Source organism: Pomacea canaliculata, linkage group LG8 (genome assembly GCF_003073045.1).
Source record: "Pomacea canaliculata isolate SZHN2017 linkage group LG8, ASM307304v1, whole genome shotgun sequence".
NCBI lineage: Eukaryota > Metazoa > Mollusca > Gastropoda > Architaenioglossa > Ampullariidae > Pomacea > Pomacea canaliculata.
In genome coordinates, this window is record NC_037597.1 from 15,776,260 (window position 1) to 15,798,292 (window position 22,033).

General features: G+C 39.4%; 1 protein-coding gene across 1 annotated transcript; it reads left to right on the forward strand.

The window, feature by feature from the left end:
- Positions 1 to 4,215: 4,215 nt before the first annotated feature.
- On the forward strand, positions 4,216 to 18,257 carry LOC112571288 (fibrinogen gamma chain-like). Its single transcript, XM_025250182.1, has 10 exons — positions 4,216 to 4,613; positions 6,684 to 6,859; positions 7,433 to 7,507; positions 9,168 to 9,319; positions 9,639 to 9,791; positions 11,218 to 11,475; positions 11,971 to 12,092; positions 12,838 to 12,934; positions 15,339 to 15,506; positions 17,558 to 18,257. The coding sequence occupies exons 3-10, from the start codon at positions 7,443 to 7,445 to the stop codon at positions 17,755 to 17,757; spliced, it is 1,215 nt and encodes a 404-aa protein (XP_025105967.1). The 5' UTR covers positions 4,216 to 4,613; positions 6,684 to 6,859; positions 7,433 to 7,442; the 3' UTR covers positions 17,758 to 18,257.
- Positions 18,258 to 22,033: the final 3,776 nt, after the last annotated feature.

Genomic DNA, 22,033 nt, shown 5'->3' on the forward strand with positions numbered 1-22,033 from the left:
AAAACTTCTTAAAGCACAAAATATTTGTTGCTTTGCAGTATGGGACAAGACTTTTTTTTTTTTTTGCTGTTGGTTGGTTTCACTAAACACGGAAATATTTCTTGGATTTACCCAACTGTGTCATTGTTCATACAGACAACATCCAACATTTTTGTTTCAGGATCGTCACTGTCGCCCCTCCTTCCACTACATCCAACATCGACTGGTCATCCTCTCTTGTTTGGCGTCAACTGCCATGTCTGCGACAGCAACTGAAACCAAAAGGACACTGAGCGACGAAGTATGATCCAGTGAACAGACCCTACCACTCTTCATCTTGTTTCTCTCGCAGCAGCAACAACAACAATTTGTGTAACAGAATTGAGAATGGCCATTGGAGTAAAACGTGTGAAGTGGAATCACTTTTATTATTTCTTTCTCTGATGGTCTATCAAAGACATTTTTTTCTTCTGAAAATAAAGAAATTCTTTGTAGATCCAGATGAATATGAAGTGTATGTTAATGTAGCGAAGCTTAGATGAAGGGGCAAAACGGAACATGTTTACCCCGCGTTAGGAGACGATCGAGAAAGCGGAATGGCTTTCCAAACCGTTATTACCTCATCGTCCGATCATGGAAGCTGAGCCGTAGTCAGTTATAAACATGTTTTCTTAACTTCTAATGAGCGTCTATATTCTCCCACCAAGTGGGGCACAAATAACTTGTCAGAAAAAAATCGAGCAAAAAATATATAGTATTGGAGTACAATAAAAACCTTCACATAACAATCAAACTGCCTATAAGTCTTATAATGTTTGTGATAGTAAAAAGATACATTTAAATTTTTAAGTACATTTCTTCCCCCACCCCCTATATCCTCATCATCAGTTGTAGGCCTTGAGCTATTTTGCCTGTCGCAATTAACTTTATTCTGCCCTTCATAGTGTTTAAAAGTTGTAGAATTAGCCCCAGAACAAGTTTCACAGCTGTCAAAGACCAGCAGACCAGAAAGTTTATTTAAAAAATGACAAATGAAGTATTAATATAAGGTTTGGTGTGAACAATCGAATGAATATTAATTAAACGTCCAAAACAAAGTAGGTTGTCCTGCGTGTTCGTTATTTTCAACATGGATCATATTGTGATAACAACATAAATATAAATAAAGAGAGGAAATAAGATGTGTACACAAACAATGCCTGTAAATACTTAAACACATGTCATGTTAAACTGCCGTACAGTTTGTGTTTTACACCTGAAATACCTGGCTACACAACAACACCATAACCATTGTGTAAACTAGAGAGTAGAGAAGTAAGGATGAGTTTCATGAGATGTTTCTAGGTTCTCACCCAGAGCTAGCTGCCAGGGCAGAGCTCTGTGTCTAAGACACTTGGACGCCATTCTCATATCCTCGGGTTTTATCTGAAGAGAATTTATTTTAGAGACTCTATCGTCGACATAAAGACATTTTTGTCATTTTATGTTTGACCTATGGGTGAGATATTTAAATCACAGTGTGTTTAAAGTAAAGGTAAGTTATTTCTGTCACGAAGCTTCTCTCATATTAAGTTCGGTTAGTACGTGTACACAGAATATCCTCGTCAAAGGTCGCCTGTTACTTGAGCAAATGGAAATAGTTACAAGAGGTCGCCAGCAAGTCATCCACACCTTAAGCCTCACGCTCCTCCCACATCTACTTTAACACCTTTCATTCCCCTCTCCATATTCTCCATGGATATCCTTATTCCCCTACAGAGCGAACTCACATTAATAGGAAAACCTCCCTTCAATATTCAAAATAAGAACTACACAAATCTCTTTTCTCACACCAAAATAACTTAGTGAAAAGAACCGTAAAAAACCACGAAATAAAAGAGTAATAATGTCGGCATATTTCACATTGTACTAATCAAAGTTAGATAAAATAATCGGTTATCTAAGACACCATCTTAGCCCGCTCCTGACAGTTTCTTAACGCTCGAAACAGTTGTTGAGAGAAAGATACAGAGACTGACACACACTGCTTTAAATATTCCGTGTAGACTGTCAGGTGTGGAGATGGGAACTGTTACTATTGTATTGATGTAGTCGGAGATGATCATCCTGCTGTAAAAACAAAGGTCGCAGCCACCCGACCTTCTCGAACACGCTGACATCGAGGTCTTAGTGCCTAATTTACTATTTTCGTCCAATCATGCCTCTCTGTACTTCATTTGTTTTGACGCAACGTGGTCTTAGCTGCTGCCTCGGCGTAAACAGCTTTGCCCTCTCACACCTGATAACATCGATAACAGATAGGAACTGTCGAACGACGTTTGGTGAGATGTCAAAACATTCAAGAAGATCATCAAGATCAGTCACATGATCTAAATGTTCTGAATATTTACCTCATTTTCATGCCGCAGTCAGCAGCTGTTGACACGGGAGATAAGAGGTTGTTGGAAAATGCATCTTCAAGTGACAAGAATCCTTTTTCCAAAATCACCAATGTATTGTATTATAAATTGGACGTTTAGCTGATGATCTGCCCCCACCTGGCTGTAGGGTCATGGCCATTTGAGAGCTCACACACTGTGCATCATCCATTTACTTTGTCATCCTCTATCTACACTAAGAGCTAGGGTCAATTCCATGATAATCTATAATAAATACACATGATTGAAGAGCTCTCTGCTCCTTTCTTGCTCATATGTGACGGGATTTATGGACTCTACCTGGTGGATTGAGCTGCAGAAAGACAAAATGTATTTCTTTTATAAGTACAGTTCATCGCATTATGAACCTATACACGTTCATGATCATACACAGAAACTTAAAAAAAGGATGCTGTAAATTTTTTTTTTTCTCACATCAACAACACTCGGTATTCTTTACCAATTTTTGATGTCATCAACTTTGGAGCCTGATTACTCGAGAAACAAACAAATTAGATGATATATATACATAATAAACACACCTTTAGCATGAAAAAGTGAACAAGTGGGAGATTTATGAGTGATTGTCAGTGATGGAGATAGGTGTGAACACGATATACATCAAAACCACAATTTGCAGTTCTTGGAGAAGGTCACGAGTTTACATTTTAGGGAGATTTAGCTTACATCACAAGTGGCCCATAAACACCACCACTATAATTATTTGGTTTTCCAAATGTCAACACAAGCTCAATCATATATAGTCACAATACTTCCTATGTGTTTGAGATTATTTGTATTAAGTCACTCATAATATTATATGCAGCTTTCAATATGCCCGCTCATTACGTGAACTATGCAAACGATGTCTTTACTCCAGACTATCATAATAATATTCTGGCTATTAGTAATAAAAAGATGTTTTATAACTGGAACGACTGGGACCTTAGGTACCAACAGTGATAGTAGAGTGGTATTCCAGTGGTTTATATTCTACCTGATATAAGTGGGCTGTGAGCCAATGTTTGCTTTGCTTTACAATGGCGCTCATGTGAAGTGCACTCTGACGTAATAACTAGACAATATAAATAAACAATCACACACTGTGAACAATCTGCAAGATGAGCTCAAACTATGTTATTTTATACTTATAAACCGTATAGGTAACAGCTGCTACTTAAATAAAAGGGGGCCGGTGTGACAAACCTCCTTTTTTTTTTTGGTGTTTTTTGTTTGTTTGTTTGTTTTTTTTTTTTTAGCTGGGAAGGGGACAGGAAACGTAGCTGGAAGGGGGAGGAGTGAAAGACAACGATTGGTGCGTTTGTCGGTGTGACCAGTGGTTTGTCGGCGTGCCATGCCTGTGATGGCCGACCGGCCTTTTAATCAATTAGTGTTGATAGACTGTTTTTAGTGAAGAAAAGAGTTGGGGTGTTTTGAATTTTATTGTTGTGACTGAGTTTTTCCTTGACGGGAGCTGGGAGTGTGTCGGTACCCTTAGAGACTATCGTGCTATTTCAGGTTGAGGCGGTCGGGCTATTACAAGTGGTGACTTTGTGTTATTTTCAACTGGAGACTTTTTGGGAAACTGCGCCGTCCGTCAGAAGAAACATTGGATATTCTGAGACAGTGGAAGAAACTCTGTTCGGACTGTGGGTTAAGAACTTTAGATTTGCTTTGCGGTTTTTTTTCCAACAAATTATATTGTCTTATTTAAAATTTAAATTGTTGTTTTTATTTAGTTATATTCCTAGTCTGAAAGGCACTGTAGTGTGCAGGTGACAGCCGGTCATTTCGCGAGTGGTCCGGTGGCGCAACGGTTAGCGCCTGTCACCAATACAGTGAAGGTTGGCTGCCCAGAGTTCATTTCTCGTCTCGGGCACGCTGTTCTTTCTCGTGCTCCTTAGGAGTGTACATATGGGTTTTGCCTTTTGCGTTTGCATCGTCGTCAACATCAGCAGCAATAGTCTACCCTCTAATCGTTGACTACAGTGTAACAAGTTTCGTTTTCTACATGATGTCACAGAGTAAGATAATAGCAGTGACGTGACCTTTCATGAAATAATCAAGACGCCCTCCAATCTTGAAGAGATCGCCTCGTCGCGTTCCTGACAGTTTCTAAACGCTCGAAACACTTGCTAAGAGACAGAGAGAGAGAGAAAGCTGAACATTGAAGACTGACACACTGCACTGCTTCAAGTATTCCGTCTGAACTGTCGGGTATGTTCATGTGAAGTGTCAATATTATATTGATGCAGTCGGCTTTGTAAATATGTCTCCCTTTCTATTTGTGTCTTTGCAATATCATATTACTCTCACCTCTTGTTCTTGTTATTTGGCTCCTCTTTGTGTTTTCTGTATTTTATTTTATTCTTTGTTAATTACAGTCGCTTATTCTTTCATAGTTCATATGTTATTTGTTTGTTTTCCTGAATGTCGTATGTTGTCCATGTTTCCTTCTCATTCTTAAGCGCTAAGAGCATACTCCTTAGAAATGTATGTGCTTTACAAATTATTATTATTAAGAAGTCATCTCACTGTGCGTACATGAGATGGTGTGCATGGACAGTGGCTGACTTAAGTAGACAAACTGTTTTGTGGAACTGATAACCACAAGAAAACATGGGAGATAATTACTGTACGCCAATAGTGATGTTACAAGACAGTGAATTAAAACATTTGATTTGTAGAGAGCTATTTTCGTGAGAATGATTAGCATCCTTAGTGCTCTTCCCTACACTGGTTTTGTAAAAGATTCTAACTATTCATTTACTAGTTGTGATAATAGTTTGGGGTATTTTTGTTATTTCCAAACCCACTGGAAGATCGTCTGTGTTGAAAGAAGGAAGGCGTACATGTAAGTGCGGTTGGTGAGGATGTAAGAATCTACAAGCAGCAGAAGGCAGCAGCAGTGTTCTAGTTGTTGCTCGGGATAAAGTGTCATTTTAGATTGGAAAGAAACAAAACCAACAGAGATGGAGAGAAAATTTAAGAGAATATACAAAATCAAAGGGGCACAAAAAGGCATCTTCCTCTCTTTAGTATTCTTCACAAAATGATCTCCCCTCTAGTCGTTACAACGGTAACGAGCATACAGGGCGTTATCTGACGTGCAGACGCATGGCATCACGGGGGAAGATGAGAGCAGCTAGCTGACGTCTGATAAAATCGGTTATCTAAGACGCCATCTTAGCCCGCTCCTGACAGTTTCTTAACGCTCGACACAGTCACTGAAAGAAAGATGCTTGCACAGACTGACACACACTCCTATAAATATTCCGTGTAGACTGTCAGGTGTGGAGAAGTGAACTGTTACTATTGTATTGATACATTCGGCATTGTAAACATACCTCCATGTCTTTGTGTTGTTTTTCCCTGTCAGAGTATACGTGTTCTCTTCTATTAATGAAATTAGCCTTGTAACTGTCTTGAATGCTACTTATAGCTTCATATTCTGGGATAATTGGTTCTCTACTGCCGCATATAATGTGAAAACTGACAAAAACCTGCTTGTGTTTCATTATTCCTGTCAAGGCGTCCTTCCTCTAAGAAACAGGCTTAAACTTAACAAATGCAGTTTAATGTACAAAATACTAATGGGTAAACAGTATCATAGACTCTCTTTATTATTTTCCCCCAAGAACACTAGAACTTCTCCAAGACTTACTATTTCCATTTCTAGACTAGACCTTTTTAAATCAAGTTTGAAATACTCTGGATCAGCCTCCCTCTCCATCTTAGGCAATTAAACTTCATGAAATCCTACCTAATCACATTCAAGAAAATTAGATGAGGCCTAGGAAATCTTGTAAACATATGTTTTTTCTTAACCATCCACTTAACTTACCTTATTCTCATAGTACTTATAATTACTTCAATTAGTTAGTTCTTTCCCCACAAAGGGCGAGGGCTAAATGGAAAATGCATTCTCTTACTTATTTTACCTCTCATTAATAATGAATTACCATTGTCATTGTCATTTAATTGGTTGCTTTCTGCCCACTTTGTTAATATTTTATTTAGAATGCATGTAAAGACTTTTTCCTAAATGTATTAGAGAGATATCTCGGTAGTTACCTGACTGGTTGCTTTCACCCTTTTTTGTATAGTGGGATAATAACAGATTTAGTTCATTTGTTGGGTCATAGAATGGAGCAGTTTAACAAGGGAGTAATAACAGGGGATGCAGCTTTTAATATATTATTGACAATACTATCTGGGTCTGCTGATTAAGATTATTTAAGTAACTAATTGCCTCTTTGACCTTTTCTGTTATCTGATTGTCCACAGGTTGGACATACAGGTGAATTTGACTACTGGTACTTTCACAAGGGTTATCTTGACCATCAACATCCATCACCCCTTTATTTAGTATTGTTTGGAAGTGCTTTACCCACCCTCTTCACCGATTTGGTCCACTACAGGCTGTCTTCTGTATCTCCTCATTACCTCCCAGAACTCCTTTGGTTTGTTGACTGCATTTTCTAGAGACTTGAATTTTAATTGATTGTAGTTTTGTTTCTTTACTGTTAGCAGATTTCTATCAGCTTTTCTTTCTCTGCTATAAGCTGTTCTATCTTCCTGTATTTCCTTCTTTCTACACTTTCTTAGACACTACTAGTCACTTTTTGTCTTTACACGATTTATGAAATAATGTATCAAAGGGAGAAGCATGCCCTATTGTGTTGTAACAAGTTATATTACTAACCGTTTCTCTTATTTATTACCTTCATATCTCTTGAATAGACTGTCTTTCCTATATACCTTTGTTGATTACAATTTGCTGTCACCTTTGACACTGTGTCTTTTGTACTTTGTGTGTTCATGCATGCCAGACACACTAACCTAGTTTTAGTCTTAAGCTTTGAGTGATCGCTTCCATTTGTGTATGTTTCAACGAATGATACTTGAAAATTATTTTATTATGAATTTTAAAAAATTTTAAGTAGTAAATATTTTGCTGATTTAAATTAATATAATAAAGAAATATTATACGAGAAAGACTCACGAAACTTCTCGTTGTTGCACGTGCTTAACAGGTGGATACAAATGCTGCGATCCTTCTTATTTCTCCTGTGCGTGTCTCCTTGTCTCCTGACGAAGGATACAGGAAGGTAAAACGTGTTGACTCTTCTTGACTTTTGGCTGACAATGCATGCAAAAGGTTTAACAATCAGCTTTTTATGTAGTCAGTAACAAAATGAACTACGTGAACGCTTGTCAGTCGTCTAAATAATGTGTAAATAATGACAAACATTAAAATAAGAATTGTTGTTTTAGTGACATGTTTGACCATAGCCTATTGTCTCACAATGCTGGCTTCACTTACTGGAGCGCCCAGTCTTTCTGTCTGTTTGTTTTTATGTATGTTAACATTGAATGTCTTACTTGAGGTATCATGTGATGTCTGATGTGCTATTTAATGGTAACACTGGCAGAAAAAAAATTCATGAAAAGGATTAATTAAGATGTGTTGTAGTGCGTGATACTGAGGGCATACAGTCGCCAGCGAAATGTCTAACGAGCATCAATCCCTAACGTGTAATAAAATATAGCAACTGCAGTAGTTTGGGGCGCTAGAGAGGTGGTCCTGCACAGGTCAACTCCTTGATGTTCGTGAGTCAGTTCTTTCTCTGACAACACTGGCATCGACCCCCCCCCCTCTAAGGTAACTTGAAGGACAGATTCTGACAGAGTCGTGTGGGGTCACGTGGCCAGACCTCACCAGCTCCCATGACTTGACTATTGCAAGAAGAGCTTCCTGCTGTCCTACGAGTGTTGCAGCCGAGATTAGTACCAAGTCATTATTTGTATGTTCCCTGTACAAGATCACCAGTAGTCCTCTCAGCCACATGTTCTCGTATTCTCTTCTCCTTATCGGCAAGCAGAGTACATGTTGCACATCTGTAATGCAAGGTTGGTACTACAAGGGACTTGTAGAGATTTTAGTACTAAACCTAATTTTATGAGTGCACCAGACCAGGTCCAACCATTTCCGCTTCTGTTGTTGCGGATACCTTGGATGGAGCTGGAGAAGGTGGCGTCTAAGTACTTAAAGCTTCCTAACTCTTCAAGCGGCATCCCGGTCATCTAGATACCTGCTTTACCGTGTTAGTCTCCATTGTGTGTGTGGTCAAACTGTCTGTATGTCTGATGGTAAGATCTTTATTAGTGACTGGTATCAGTAGCATGCTAAGCGTAGGCTGCAAATCAGGTTTCCTGATGGAAATGGAAGTGTGATGGCCTTGGATGGTTTTATGCATGATGATCTCCAAGAAAAAATTTAAAACACACACATACATCTGATGTGGGTCACCTTTGACGTACGTATACTGTCGTATAAAACTATTCTCTATTTTGTTATCAAACAGTATTGGGTTCCTTGAGCTTGTTATTTAATGCTTTTATGACTTGAACTTAACCTTCTTTGATGCAGTTATTGACTCATCGCCAAGCTTCTGAGACTCCTGACAAGCTCATAAACAAATACAGAAGTAAAGCGGCTATGTCCTATACAATATCAATATAGCATAAGGTCTCTTGTTGTGAAAGAGGAGTTAAAATATTAAACATTATTGTAGAAGGAACATATAGCTCTAATGAGACACTAATTTAAAAAAAACTCTATGGTCTAAAAATTCATAAGGTATATGTTTTGCAATAACGGATCGGAGGAGGTGTTAGATTTTTGGAGGAAGTGGGGGTGTTAAAGTAAAAACAAAAATAAATAATTGATAACATTGAATTATTAATTTTCAAAAGTACAAATTCTAGATGCCAAGGCGAAGACTGCAAGATAAATACCTGGCAGAAAACAAGCTGCACGACAGACGACGATTGCGATCAGCCACACGTCGTGTGCTACAAACACCAGTGTAGGTGTGAACCTGGATACTTCATAACAACAAATGATACGTGCACTAGCAGTGAGTAGAAAATGGTTCTGTGTGGTATGCTTGATCGCAAGAAACTCGACTATGTTTTCGGCTTGTTAAAGTTAGGGACGGAAGAGCTTTTCTATGATTTTCGCATTCTTAAAGGAATAAATTGTAAAACAACATAGCCGCATTTAGATAGACTGAATAAAAGGAAGAAATAATGAAAGAAAACACGTGGGACGGAAGAAAAAAAAAGAAATTTATTCACTTGATTATGGATGTTGTTCGAAATGCGTCAAAATGTAGAACAATTAACGTGAACTTAAAAAGTATGTAAATAATTGCTTACCACAGTTGTTTATATTAGCGTGCAGCACAGACGAGTTGCAGGAGAACTTTACAGAATATCCAGACAGCGGGATACGTGGAAACCACCTTGATAGCTCGGATAGAGTCAGTCTGGAATACTGCAAGGGCAGGTGCCAGGTTGACAAGCGTTGCCTCACCTTTGATTTCAAAGGTTTGTATGGGGAAAAAACCTTCAAACATTGGTATACTAGAATGATCTTAGAGATGGAAGGTTACTGTGTACTCTAGAACTGCTAAAGTCTGATTCATGTGTCCTGCGCTGTTCTATTAATAGCACGCTTTATCAAGAAAATCAACGGAAACCCCGTAAAAAATGGGAACAATGTTGAAATATTTTGTGTCTTTATATTTTTGCCATTTGTATACGCCTACATAAATACTACAAAAAACATTTTCAGAGCATACTTAACCCGCCATCATCTTCAAACATTTTTTTAATGCAAAGGGGATACTTAATACATTTAGTTAGGATAAAACAAAGTATGTGCTAACATAAATTGATACCTGCACAGTTTGTGGTACTAAACCCTGCACACAATGACTTACTTTTACTGCTTAAGGTCATGGAATGTTTACTTAGTGTACAGCTAAACAATAGAACTCTCTTCTATTCTACTTCCGCCACCTATCCATCATTGAATCTTTTCAATTTGCACTGGACACACCTCATCCTTGAGCAATACTAACACAGTCCCATTATGCTAGTCCTTTTTCAGCCCCTCTTTCTCCACTTTTTCCGTTGATTGCTTCTTCCCTACTCGTCCTCCACTGCTAAATACCGACACTCTTAGTTCTTGTTCCCTGATTTCTCCTTGCGTTTGCTACATTTGTTTTTATGAGTCGTGTTCATCATTCTGTTCCTTTGATGTCCGTGTCTCCTTCTTCTGTCAATCGCTAAGACCACGCTACTTAGGAGCGTGAGTATGAGCTATGCAAATCACACATTTATTATTATTTATTCTGACCAAAGCCCCCTTGCAACTAACGTTTGTCTATCTTGGCACTCCTTGCATACAGTTGTTTTTGCAAGAACATTGAATGACAAGGGATTTAGGTAAACAAGAAAGAAGATTCGTAACTATTTTAAAGTCTTTAGCTCAAATACAACGATTTAGAAATATATTGCGCTTGGATAGTGGTTATCCTGTCACACTTATATTTATAGACTACGATCTGGGAAAATACACTGTCATTTGTGATAAAATGTTTTCTCATCGCTAATCATAGATAAGTCCCCAGACTTCCTCAGCTCGCCCTGCAGCTCTGACACTGAGAAAAAGACATCCAGGACTCTAGCATCAGGACTAAGGACTGACAAAACTGGGGGAGCACAGCAGGAATGGAGAAAACATTCCATTTTATAATTATTGTAAAACTAGTGTCTGACAGGCATGCTCCTAGCAAGACAAAAGTAAAGAATTACAAATATGCAACAACGTATCGCGCGTTTTGCTGAAAACCTTTAAGTAATAGAATAACCTTTCGGGAAATGTTCAGATAACTTGCTTTCAGTCTTCTTTGCTCAAAATGTTTTGCATCAGGTTCAGTTATGTCTTTCTCTCTACCTCCTGTGCCAGCCCATGGAGGTCTCTGTCGGCTTCATGCTGTTACCGCTCGTGAGTCTCCCTCAAACTGGTCTCCTAAGACGAGTAAAGGCTGGACCCACTTCCAGAAATCCTGCCAGTCCACTTTTGCTTCACACAATAACTGGTACAACTTACTGTGTCACAGCAAGATGGACTGTCCTGACCCAAACAGCGATTGTTTGTCGGGCAGATGCTTGTGTGATTTAAGCTTCAACTTTAATGAAAATAAGAAGGAGTGTCATGCTCCACGTAAGTCAGAACCAGTAGAATTATGAGTAGTACTCAGCTTTTCCCCAAACGTTGTATAACGTTGTATACGTCAAAGTCGTTACTAACTATAACTTTATTACTTCATAACAAACTGATTGTTAAGGTTAGAGGAGGAAGTGGCTATGAAGATGAGGAGGCAGAAGTGACATTAAAGAGGAGGAATAAGAATATGTACATATGATAGTCAGATACTCGTAGACATAGAGCTAGAATAAGGGGATGGCTAGTGTTAACGCCGGTCAGCAAGTATGACTATCTTGTATCAGAGCAGTCTGAACTGTGTATTGCATGCACATATAAAGTGTATGCCCGAGGTACTCAGTCTTTTCCTTGACTGTTGTATGATTAGCTATTGAAGTTGTCATGATTATTACCGTACTTAGACTTGATTGCTTCCGTCATTGTACGAAGCTCCACTTCGCCCTTTATAACAATTTCTTACGAGCGGAATGATTTGTTTGTGTAAAAAAATAGGGACATGTCAAGACTGGCAGGACAAAGGAGGCAAGAGTGGTGTTTACACCATTCAGCTACCACTCAACAAGGGACCTCAGACAGTGTGGTGCGACATGGAGTCTCCCAGAGGCAGCTGGCTGGTACATGTGGTCGTGTTTGTCAGTGTATGACTCAGGTGGTCATTGTGCACTACTCGGGTAGCATCTCTCCTGCACACTGTATACTGCTCGCAAAAGTGCAACACCACTTATACCCAGGGTCACATACAGCTCATAGTATCCACGAATAATTTTTCTTTGATATCTTCCAACATTGTCAACACGAAGCAGGAAAGTATGCTTGTCCATCTTTTGTTTTTCATCAGTTTGTCTATCTCGCTGGTAGACTCCGTGGGTTGAGGGTGGTTCTAGGCAGGCCTAGTGTGTTGGTGTGCATGTGTCGGTTATTTGTAGTCGCATCCTTTAACCTCTTGCATCCATTCCTGCTTCATGATCAGGGACTGTAGGTTTGATAAGGAGTTGAAAAAATGCTATTTGTAATCGCGGCTTGTATCATGCATTTGTTATGTTTATTATGTTCCCATATAATTGATCACAACCACTTGATGCCACACATTTACAAAGACACATTTACAGCCAGGAAACTGTACATTATGTTCACATTAATGTCACTATTATACTATTATACCATGCTCACATAGCTTATCGTAACCGTGAAGTGTTGACATTATAATCATGATAACAGCTAATAAAGTCGCAAGTTGTTATATTTTGTCAGTTATGACTCATCCTCTGTCAACTCATTAAACTGTAATTAGTGTTGAATCCGTCGAGCATGCTGCGCTTTGGTACATAGTAACGACCTGTGAACTTGTGTGATGTGCAGGTGTTCCACAGACGTCGCGACTTCTCAGTTGACTTCCACCGGAACTGGACAGAATATGAAAAAGGTTTCGGCAGCATCTCTGAAGATTTCTGGCTGGGTAAGATTGTTGGACATATCTCTCTCATTCTCTTGCTTTACTCCATCCTCCTGCATAATTGTAACCTCAACATTTGTTTTTACATTCAAAGTTAGGCTGTAATCAGGTATTCTGTTTCATTATGTTGTTTCTGTGATGTATACTGGTTGATACAAAGGTTGCTGTTTCTGTTGTTCTATTATATTTTTGTTCGACAATGCATATTGCTCACTATTTTGTGTACTATTTCCTTAGCTTGCTTTGTTTGCTGTGATAATGATGGTACTAGTTATGGAATGAATGGATGGCTGATGATCCTGTAGTGTCTAAGCTGCCAAAGTCTCAAAAAGAAAGAAACACGATGGTTGCGAGGAAATACAGCCCTGCGGCATATCATGTGGTTTGTTTTCATTTTTATTTTGTTTTATATTTTTTGTTTTGTTTTCTGTAGGATTATCTGATTGCATGGTGTGGATTTGTTCAGAACTTTATTAATGCACAGTGGCTAAAACATTTCGTGCAGTTATATTACAGTCTGGCGGCCCGGTGGCGCAACGGTTAGCGCTGTTAGCGCCTGTCACCAATACAGTGAAGGTTGGCTGCCCTGAGTTCATTTCTCATCTCGGGCATGCTGTTCTTTCTCTGCATGTGGCATCTGTTTACAGGGCTGGCTGCCCTCCGCCAAGGACGGTCCCAAGCCCGGCTGAAAAAGGAGGAGGGTTGGGCGTGGGGCCAGCACCCCCACCCCGTGAAACAAATCCTTGCTACTAAAACATCGACAACAGTTAAGACTGTAGTCGATGGCCTATGCCCCAGGAGGGGCGAAGGGCCTTAATAAATAATAATAAAATATTACAGTCTAAAATTTTGCTTTGTTGTGAATAAGGATAAAGGGTGCAAAAATGTCCTTCAACCAATCTATTTATCTATGTTTGTCTACATCTAGTCTGAAAATGGTCTTATAACCACTTGTGTATATTCAGGGCTTCTGCTAAGGCTAAATTCTTTAGGGTCCCAGGCAGAGCCGCCGAGAGCCAGCCCGGGCCCCGGGACAGACGACCTCTCCGGGCCCCTTGTAATGCTTGGGTGTTCTGTCCTTAGACCTTTCTTTAAAAGAAAAAGAAAAGGAGAAGAAAAAAAAATCCACTGACCAAGGCCGGGCCCCCTTGACAGCCGCGGGCCCGGGTACAACAGACCCCCCTGTCCCCCCCTCTGGTCCCAGGGACCCCTTCTTCAGATTTCTAAGTGGTCCTAGGCTAACTCTAAGGGGTCCCTTTACAATGTGAAAAAAACCCAATTAAATCAACAAATCAACATACTTTGTTCAACTGCCTTTCATGCACACAAAGCACTGTAATGTCGAGTCAGAAACGGCGAGATTTCTGTGCCGTGAAGAGTGTGCAAGCATCTGTGATGAGCTTATGCTCACTGTACTTGGGGTGCTCACTTTCTTTCCTTTTCTGAGACGATGATTTTAACCACGCTGTCCATGATGGAACTCTTCCCGGTAAGGGGAAAAAAAAAAACTCAGTACAAGGGAAGTAACTCTCACCCTGTAGCGGACGACAATAGATTGGGCTACGATGTCAGACACTACACTTACCCAATTTTGTATCTGTTCTTCGCCCAAATTTGAAGGGGTCCCTGGGACCCCATTGACTAAAATTGAAGGGGTCCTCTGACCTTTCAATGCGTACTGTACGCAATTTTTTGCGTAAGCAGAAGCCCTGTTATATGTGTCATAATTATAGTTTCATACCATTTCAAATATATATCGCTTTGTGTGTAAATACAACTCTAAATATCTGAGTTTGCACGTGTATGTGTGTGTCTGTATTGACACCTTACCACACTAGTCTGTGTTGCTCTCTTCTCTGTGTCATACAGTAAACCGACAAACTCTCGCTTTCCTTCTCAGGCCACACTGCTTGAAATGTTCTCCCTCTCTTCGCCTTGTGCCTACATCCGAAGCCTTCAAATAATTCCTTAAAACTTTTCTCTTTTTGAGAAATATATTTTCAAATCCGGAGGACAGTTCTACCCACTAATTAATTCTTCTTCAAGTGCTGGTGTTATCTGTTGTACAATTTATGTTCATGTTTGCTTTCTGATGCTTATCCTAATGTTTCTGTATGGTTGACTGTAGGTTTGTTATTTTTTGTATACAGCGCATTGACCTCGTACTTACATGGAAAATGCACTTTATTATTGGTAGTAATAACACAACAGCGCTCAAAACTCAATAAGTTTGTGACTTACTTTTTTATCATCTGAAGTCTAGGAATAATGTCAACATTTCTGTAACACCATGGTAATGACCAGCGACACTTCTGTGGTTCATGAGAACTCTTGAGCAAGATCAATACAAATATTTCACTACTCGACTTATCTATTAACATGAGATCATTGCCATGTCTTATCTCAGGCCTGTCCACACTTCACACACTGACACATCATGGACGATCATGGCGCTTGAGAGTGGACATTGAGTCTTACGCAGGAAAAGTTTTCTGGGCTGAGTACAACTTTTTCTATGTGTACGGTCCTGAGTCTAACTACCAACTTTACCTGGGCACCTACTCGGGTGACGCAGGTACGTACGTCACCACTCACCACTGAACAGTAAGAAAGAGTGAGACGCAGGTTAGCTGGCAGGCTGCCTGTCTGGCTGGTTAAGAAATAAGTGGATCACTACATTTGTGAGAGTGTAGCTTTGCGTGCATGTGTGCGTGGGTCACAGCGTCTCCTATCGCGCGCGTTTCCTTTGATGTGACTTGAAAAAACAAGTGTAATGATCAGGGAAAAAGAGAACGGAAAAGAGATTTCCGCGGGTTTCTTTCTTGTCTGCTTTTTTTTTTTTTTTTTTTTGGCGTTTTGAGTTTCTGACCGTTTTCTTCAGTGCTGTATTGTAAAGTCCTGACCAAACTTGTTTAAAGAGTAATTTAATTATGTAACATCGTGTTTAGTGAGCTCTAGTCATTGTGGTGTTTTTAATTTGTTTTGAGTCTGTCAGGTTTTGACTGGATGCAAATTATTAAGACAAGTGTTACTGCAATCTAATCAGCATGCACACTCACAGAAACAGCAGAATACTCAAACATTATCTACTAGTGTGCTTAAAGTAAGCAGGGAAATTAGAACAAAATGAAGAAAACTGCATGATTGACATACCGGAATCGTGTGCGGACTTTTCGCCGACGGACGTTTCGGAGCCGGACGTTTCGCCGCATTATGTGTGAGTGAGTGAGTGAGAGAGAGAGACAGACAGACAGACAGAGAGAGACAGACAGAGAGAGAGAGAGACAGAGAGAGAGAGAGACAGAGAGAGAGAGAGAGGGAGACAGAGAGACGGAGACAGAGAGAGAGAGACAGAGAGAGACAGAGAGAGACAGACACATAGAGAGATAGAGAGAGACAGAGAGAGAGAGAGAGAGAGTCATAGACAGAGAGACAGAGAGAGAGTCAGAGACAGAGAGACAGAGAGAGACAGAGAGAGACAGACAGAGAGAGACAGAGAGACAGAGAGAGTGACAGAGAGAGAGAGAGAGACAGAGAGAGAGACAGAGAGAGAGACAGAGAGAGAGAGAGAGCTTACTTACTTCTCAAAGAATGAAAGTAACTACTAGATTACACAATAATTCTTTAATTCAAACAAATTTTACACACAGACTTCACAGACAGTTCACTTTGATTGTCACAGATTATGCGCAACAGCTTTGAGAAAAAACATTGATACAATGGCGAGAGAAATGTGTGAGCTAAGGGGCGTCCCCAGGGCCGTGCTTAGGGGCAGGCGGACGAGGCATCTGCCTAGGGCCCCGTGCTTCAAGGGGCCCCGCGCTTTTGATTGATATGGTAACTAGGCATATGGAACTTGTAATGTGTATGCAGCGTGCTGTCAATGATAAAAGACGAGATATCCCTGAGGAAAAAAGTGACTTTAGATCCCAACTAAAACCTTGTGATCGTGGCGTGAGGGCCCCGCACATGCCCTTTGCCTCGGGCCCCGCGGAGGCTAAGAACGGGCCTGGGCGTCCCACACTTGACTTCGGCTAAAGGTCCCGCGTGAAATGCCGAAATGAAGTGCCCCGCGCCGAAAAATCCGGCGGTGAAACGTCCGGTCGGCAAAACGTCCGTCGGTGAAACGTCCATGTACCTACCGGAATACATGTATTTAGAGAACTGGCAAAACTTTCAGGAAGACTCAGACTGCACAAATTGACCGGAATCACCGGGTGTGGAAGCGACAACTTAAGACCCCCATGGCTTATCAGTGTGATTTAAAAATCTCCAACATCAATATAACAACAGAACACATAAAAGTACATCCAAGAAATGTTCGTGGAGGGTCACAATTATACTCATTTATTTTTACATATTTTAACTGAGACATTCTTCTGTTTAAAAACTGTTCTCTTCCCTCTTATGTTCTTGATGATATACTGGATTAAGCATCATTAGAAATTTAAAAAAAAAAAATTTGTTTTTGTGTTGCGAGGTGTTTGGCTTTGTTATGATGAACAACACAGAAATAGCATATTTAATAATAAAAGTTTCTATAGATGTTTTGTAGTGATAATATATTTGTGCTTAGGACTTCGTGTGTCTAATAGTATACAATTGTGTGTGTTTGTGTGTTTACAGCAGATCGGATGAAACCTAGTGACAGATGGAGGTTTTCAACCTATGACCGAAACGAGAACGACTGTAAAATTTCTAGGATGGGCGGCTGGTGGTACCCGGATGACTGTGGCAGCACTAACCTCAACAGCCCTGATAAAAATCTCATTACTTGGGGTGGCACCCGCCTGACGTTCTCGGAGATGAAGATGAAGCCAAAGTAACACCACCTAGTCTCCTGTACTCACTGCTTACACCGCCAGTCTACTGTTCACTACATGTTCCACTGACAATGTGAGCTCAGTGTAGATTAATCTTTCGCAATATTCTAGCATCCGATTTACTTTGATTATATTGCCTAGTGATTCTATTACACATGTGTTGTATTATTTCTTTCAGATTTGGATTTGCTTGGATAAACTAACATGTTTAAAAACGTAAAATCTAAGTTTAATTAATTAATTTACCATTTAATTGTGCCTAGGTTGTAGTAAACGTGTAATGAACTGTCGCTATACACCTAATAGTTTATGCAATGTTGGCAGTTGACTCGGTGTGAAAAAGGTAACAATCATCCGAGAGTTTCATTTTAACAATTATGCAAAAACACGGATACTGATTGTATCAAACACTGCTGTTCATTATTTCATTACTGACAATAACTGAACATGACTCAGATCATTACATTCTTTAATTGTTTGGCATTAAAAAGGGTTGAAGTTTATTTTGTTTTATGTTGTGAAACTCTACCGTATCCTTGAGTTTGCTTTATTTAAGCCAAAATTGACATTTTCACAAACCTGTGAGCGAAGCATACTTTTCGTAAAAACAAATATAACTACTGCTATGAATGAACAGATATTTTCAAAAAGGAAATAAAATTATAAGTAGTGTTGTTCGTATTTGCCGCTTTGACTAAATGTGATAACATCACTATGTACTCCATATTACTTCCCCTTTAAAATAATGATAACGGTAGTTGATACATCACATCTATTATTTAATTTCAGGAAACAAATAAACTATTTTAATATTTTTTCTACACTGAAGAACTTTAACAGCAACGCGCTAGCAAAATGGCGACACACACCTGACGATACCTGTGTATTCTCTGTATAGAACTTCCACGAGAAACTTTCTTTTACAATATTCAAGTAAGATGGAGGTTTCGAGATCTCGTTGATATTCTCCACCTTCTTCTACGGGGTGTTGATGTAGAACTATTGATTTAAATATCAGACGCTGAGAGTTTAGAAACACTTGAGAAGGAAAGTAGGTATCTTCCAGGTATTGAATGTTTGTAGCAGCGAATAGACATCATTGTTTAAACTCAAGTGACAGTTGAATATGTGGTGTTGTACCGGCACCAACTAGCTGATGTGGTTGATTCCTTTTAGCAGCCACTGTGTTCTGTGTGACTTTGTTTAGATTTTCAACATCAGCTACAAAAGAGAATGTGCACGTGTTAGTGGGAAAGAAATGGAAATTTGACAATCTTTAAAATCGATGGGTTACATATTCAGTTAAACATCAGAACACTTCTTTCAAAGTACCAAAAGCAGTCATTTACCAAAATTCCAGGAAAGGTAAGTATGATTAAGTGATGCAGAGTGTATTAACAAAATGTTAAAAAATCAGAAGCATCAAATATTCTCACCGTTACTGTTGCGTGCAGTTAAGGGACAGTCTGCCGTCGGGGCATCAGCAGTAAGCAAGCCAGATGTGTCAGAATTACCTGCTAATTCTATTTTTAAACAAAATAAAATTCTGTTTACCAATGAATTCGGATGATGAGAAAAGAAAGTGGTAAAGTAACCATGACAACAAAATATATAAAATGGTTTCAAGATAGATAGAAAAACTGAACAGAGCCTCATTCTCACTACATCCAACCAGCTCCAACTATTGGAGTAAGAGAAAAACTAAAATAGCAATACAGAATTTCAACTCAATAACCTTGCTTTTCAGAAAACTGACCTTTTGCCTTTAATTTCTTTTCTATATTGATATATCTGAACTACCAAACTAAGTAATGAAATTAATTAAAAAAAAAAATCCCTTGAGAACTATTTCAACATCCCGGCTGCAAGAATAATGAATTTGCAACAAATACAAGTAATTCAAAAAAACGTGTAAATGTTACAAATTCTTATTCAGTCACAATGTGTGGAAATCTGGTTAACGTACATCCTGAGATGGGTAGTCAAGACTGCAAATGAAAACTATTCACAGGGTTGTCCATGGGACATATTTTTCTATTCCGTCCCATCCCGTCCCATGGCAATTTATGTCTGTCCCATCCCGTCCCATCCCACGGGACGTTTCCCATGGGATACCCATGGTATTAACAATCCTATGGACAACACTGAAAACCACTTTTCGGCTTTTGTTCTATAATTCCTGCTACTTCACATACAATAGATAATTCAGAGGAAAGATTTAAATCATTGATGAATGAAATAACAGTAAATTTATTTTGCAATATCAAGTATCGACTACCATGGGAAATACAAATGTGTGCTGTCCCATCCCATCCCATCCCATGGGACGTTTCCCATGGGATTCCCATGGGATTCCCATTCCTATGGACAACACTGACTATTCATGCTTGTATCTTTCGTCCATCTCTCTTTAACAGAGTGCAGCTAATGCTGATTTTTTTTCTAGCCCTTCATGGCACTCATGAAAAGGAAAGTGTTCCACATTTGCTAAAAATCAAGGGGGAAAATGGCTCATTGTGCTCATACTCCCCAAAAGTTCTTTGTGTAAAATGTGACAGAGGAGCAGAGGCCACTTTGCATCGAACATAAATGAAAAGCAGAATTGCATTATCATAGGTACACCCCTTAGAAAGAACAGTCAACATGACTGTCTCCAGCAGATTAAGAGCCTGGCTTGGCAGCTTCATTCACAACTGTTGACATCAAGTCAAAATGTGGCGTGCACATACATAAATTTTGAGACCTGGAAATACCTACTGCCTGTTAACAGACTAATATTCTTGGACAATAACAAAGTTAACTGCATTCTCTAAAACAGATTGTCCAAAAGAAAATGTGAAATTTGGCAAGATCTGACTCTTTCAAAAGCATTACAATTTTCCTATGTTTTCTACATATAAAAAAATTCATATGAGAATTACTGAAAAACATAAATGCATGCTTTACCTACCTGTATAACTGCTAGGTGCATTGTTGACATAGCAGTCAGGTAAATTAGATGGTGGGTATTGGGTCAAGCAGTTGGCCAGGTGTGGCAAGGCAGCTGTATGGTTTCCAGTCAGAAGGTATAGCTCAGCTAGTGCCAATAGAATTCTGCACAAAAGGATAACGAGTATATGTCTATATTCAACACATGCATGTACAGGAACAAATAGAACAGACACTGAAATATAATGTGTTGGTCTTTATTCTCAACTTTGGATTTGTTCTAGTAACTTAATCTTAATATTTTGAGTCGGGCTTGAAAAAAAACACGACCATACAAGGCAAGATAACTGAAAATATCCTCTTTTTTTTAAACATGTTATTGGACAAAACACAAAATGGAAAAATAAGTTTATCTGTGACTTCATGACAATAGTCAGGAGTGAAAAACACCACCATACAAAACAGTGAGCTATTATTACTGTCGCGTACCATCCCAGACGTGAGACGTCGCATCTTTAACCGCTCGCGCAGCCGGAGATGGTTTGCGACGTACCATTCGAACCGCAGCTGAGCTCAGACCGCACAGCAATGACAAAGACAAAATTCACGTTACAAAACAAATTTATTAACCACGTAAAATAATGCAAGAGAAACATTTTATAAATCTCTAACACCTACATAAAAAAGGATAGATTAGAATAAACAAGAATAAATAAAATAAAACAGTTGCCCTTTGCACAGGCGAGGTACAAATTAATCACAAAGAGGACACACCACCCGCACGTTTAGCGGTCTGAAACCGCTACACACGCACTGCGGGGGTAGCAGGTCAAATGTCCGCTCAAGGTGTCCGCTGTGCGGCAGCCCGCCGCCCGCTGATTTTTTTTTTCCTAAACGTCCCAATGAAGGGAAGAACTTCGGAAGCCTTCGGAAGCGTGACGTCAGCGACCTTGGCCGACCGCGCTCAGAGAAACCCTTCGCTTCAATCTTTGGATGCTATGAAAAAGCTATGAAACTTGCTCTGGGGCTTATTCAACTACTGTTAAACACTATGAAGGGCTGCATTAAATTAATTGCGACAGTCAAAATAACTCAAAGCCTAAAACTGATGAGAGGTAAAGGTAAAATAAATGAGAGCCCAACAACGCGACAGAGAAAATGTTTAACTACAAGTAGGTTAGATTAGAGAGCACTGTAAGCTGTTCTCTGTGGCCTAGTGGTTAGAATCGTCGTCTCAGAATTAATAGGTGTTGTGTTGGGATGTTCTCGTTCTCTAATATGATCAATTTTCTATCAAGCCTTTCATGAAAACCTATTGATTGCCAAGTGAAACCATATAATCATATGTAAC

Bases quoted from the DNA above. Each gene is read 5' to 3' on its own strand.
- LOC112571288 (XM_025250182.1), top strand. From the start codon at position 7,443: ATGCTGCGATCCTTCTTATTTCTCCTGTGCGTGTCTCCTTGTCTCCTG. The intron at 7,508-9,167 runs GTAAAACGTGTT...TACAAATTCTAG, and splicing joins CTGACGAAGGATACAGGAAG to ATGCCAAGGCGAAGACTGCA. The intron at 9,320-9,638 runs GTGAGTAGAAAA...TGTTTATATTAG, and splicing joins AAATGATACGTGCACTAGCA to CGTGCAGCACAGACGAGTTG.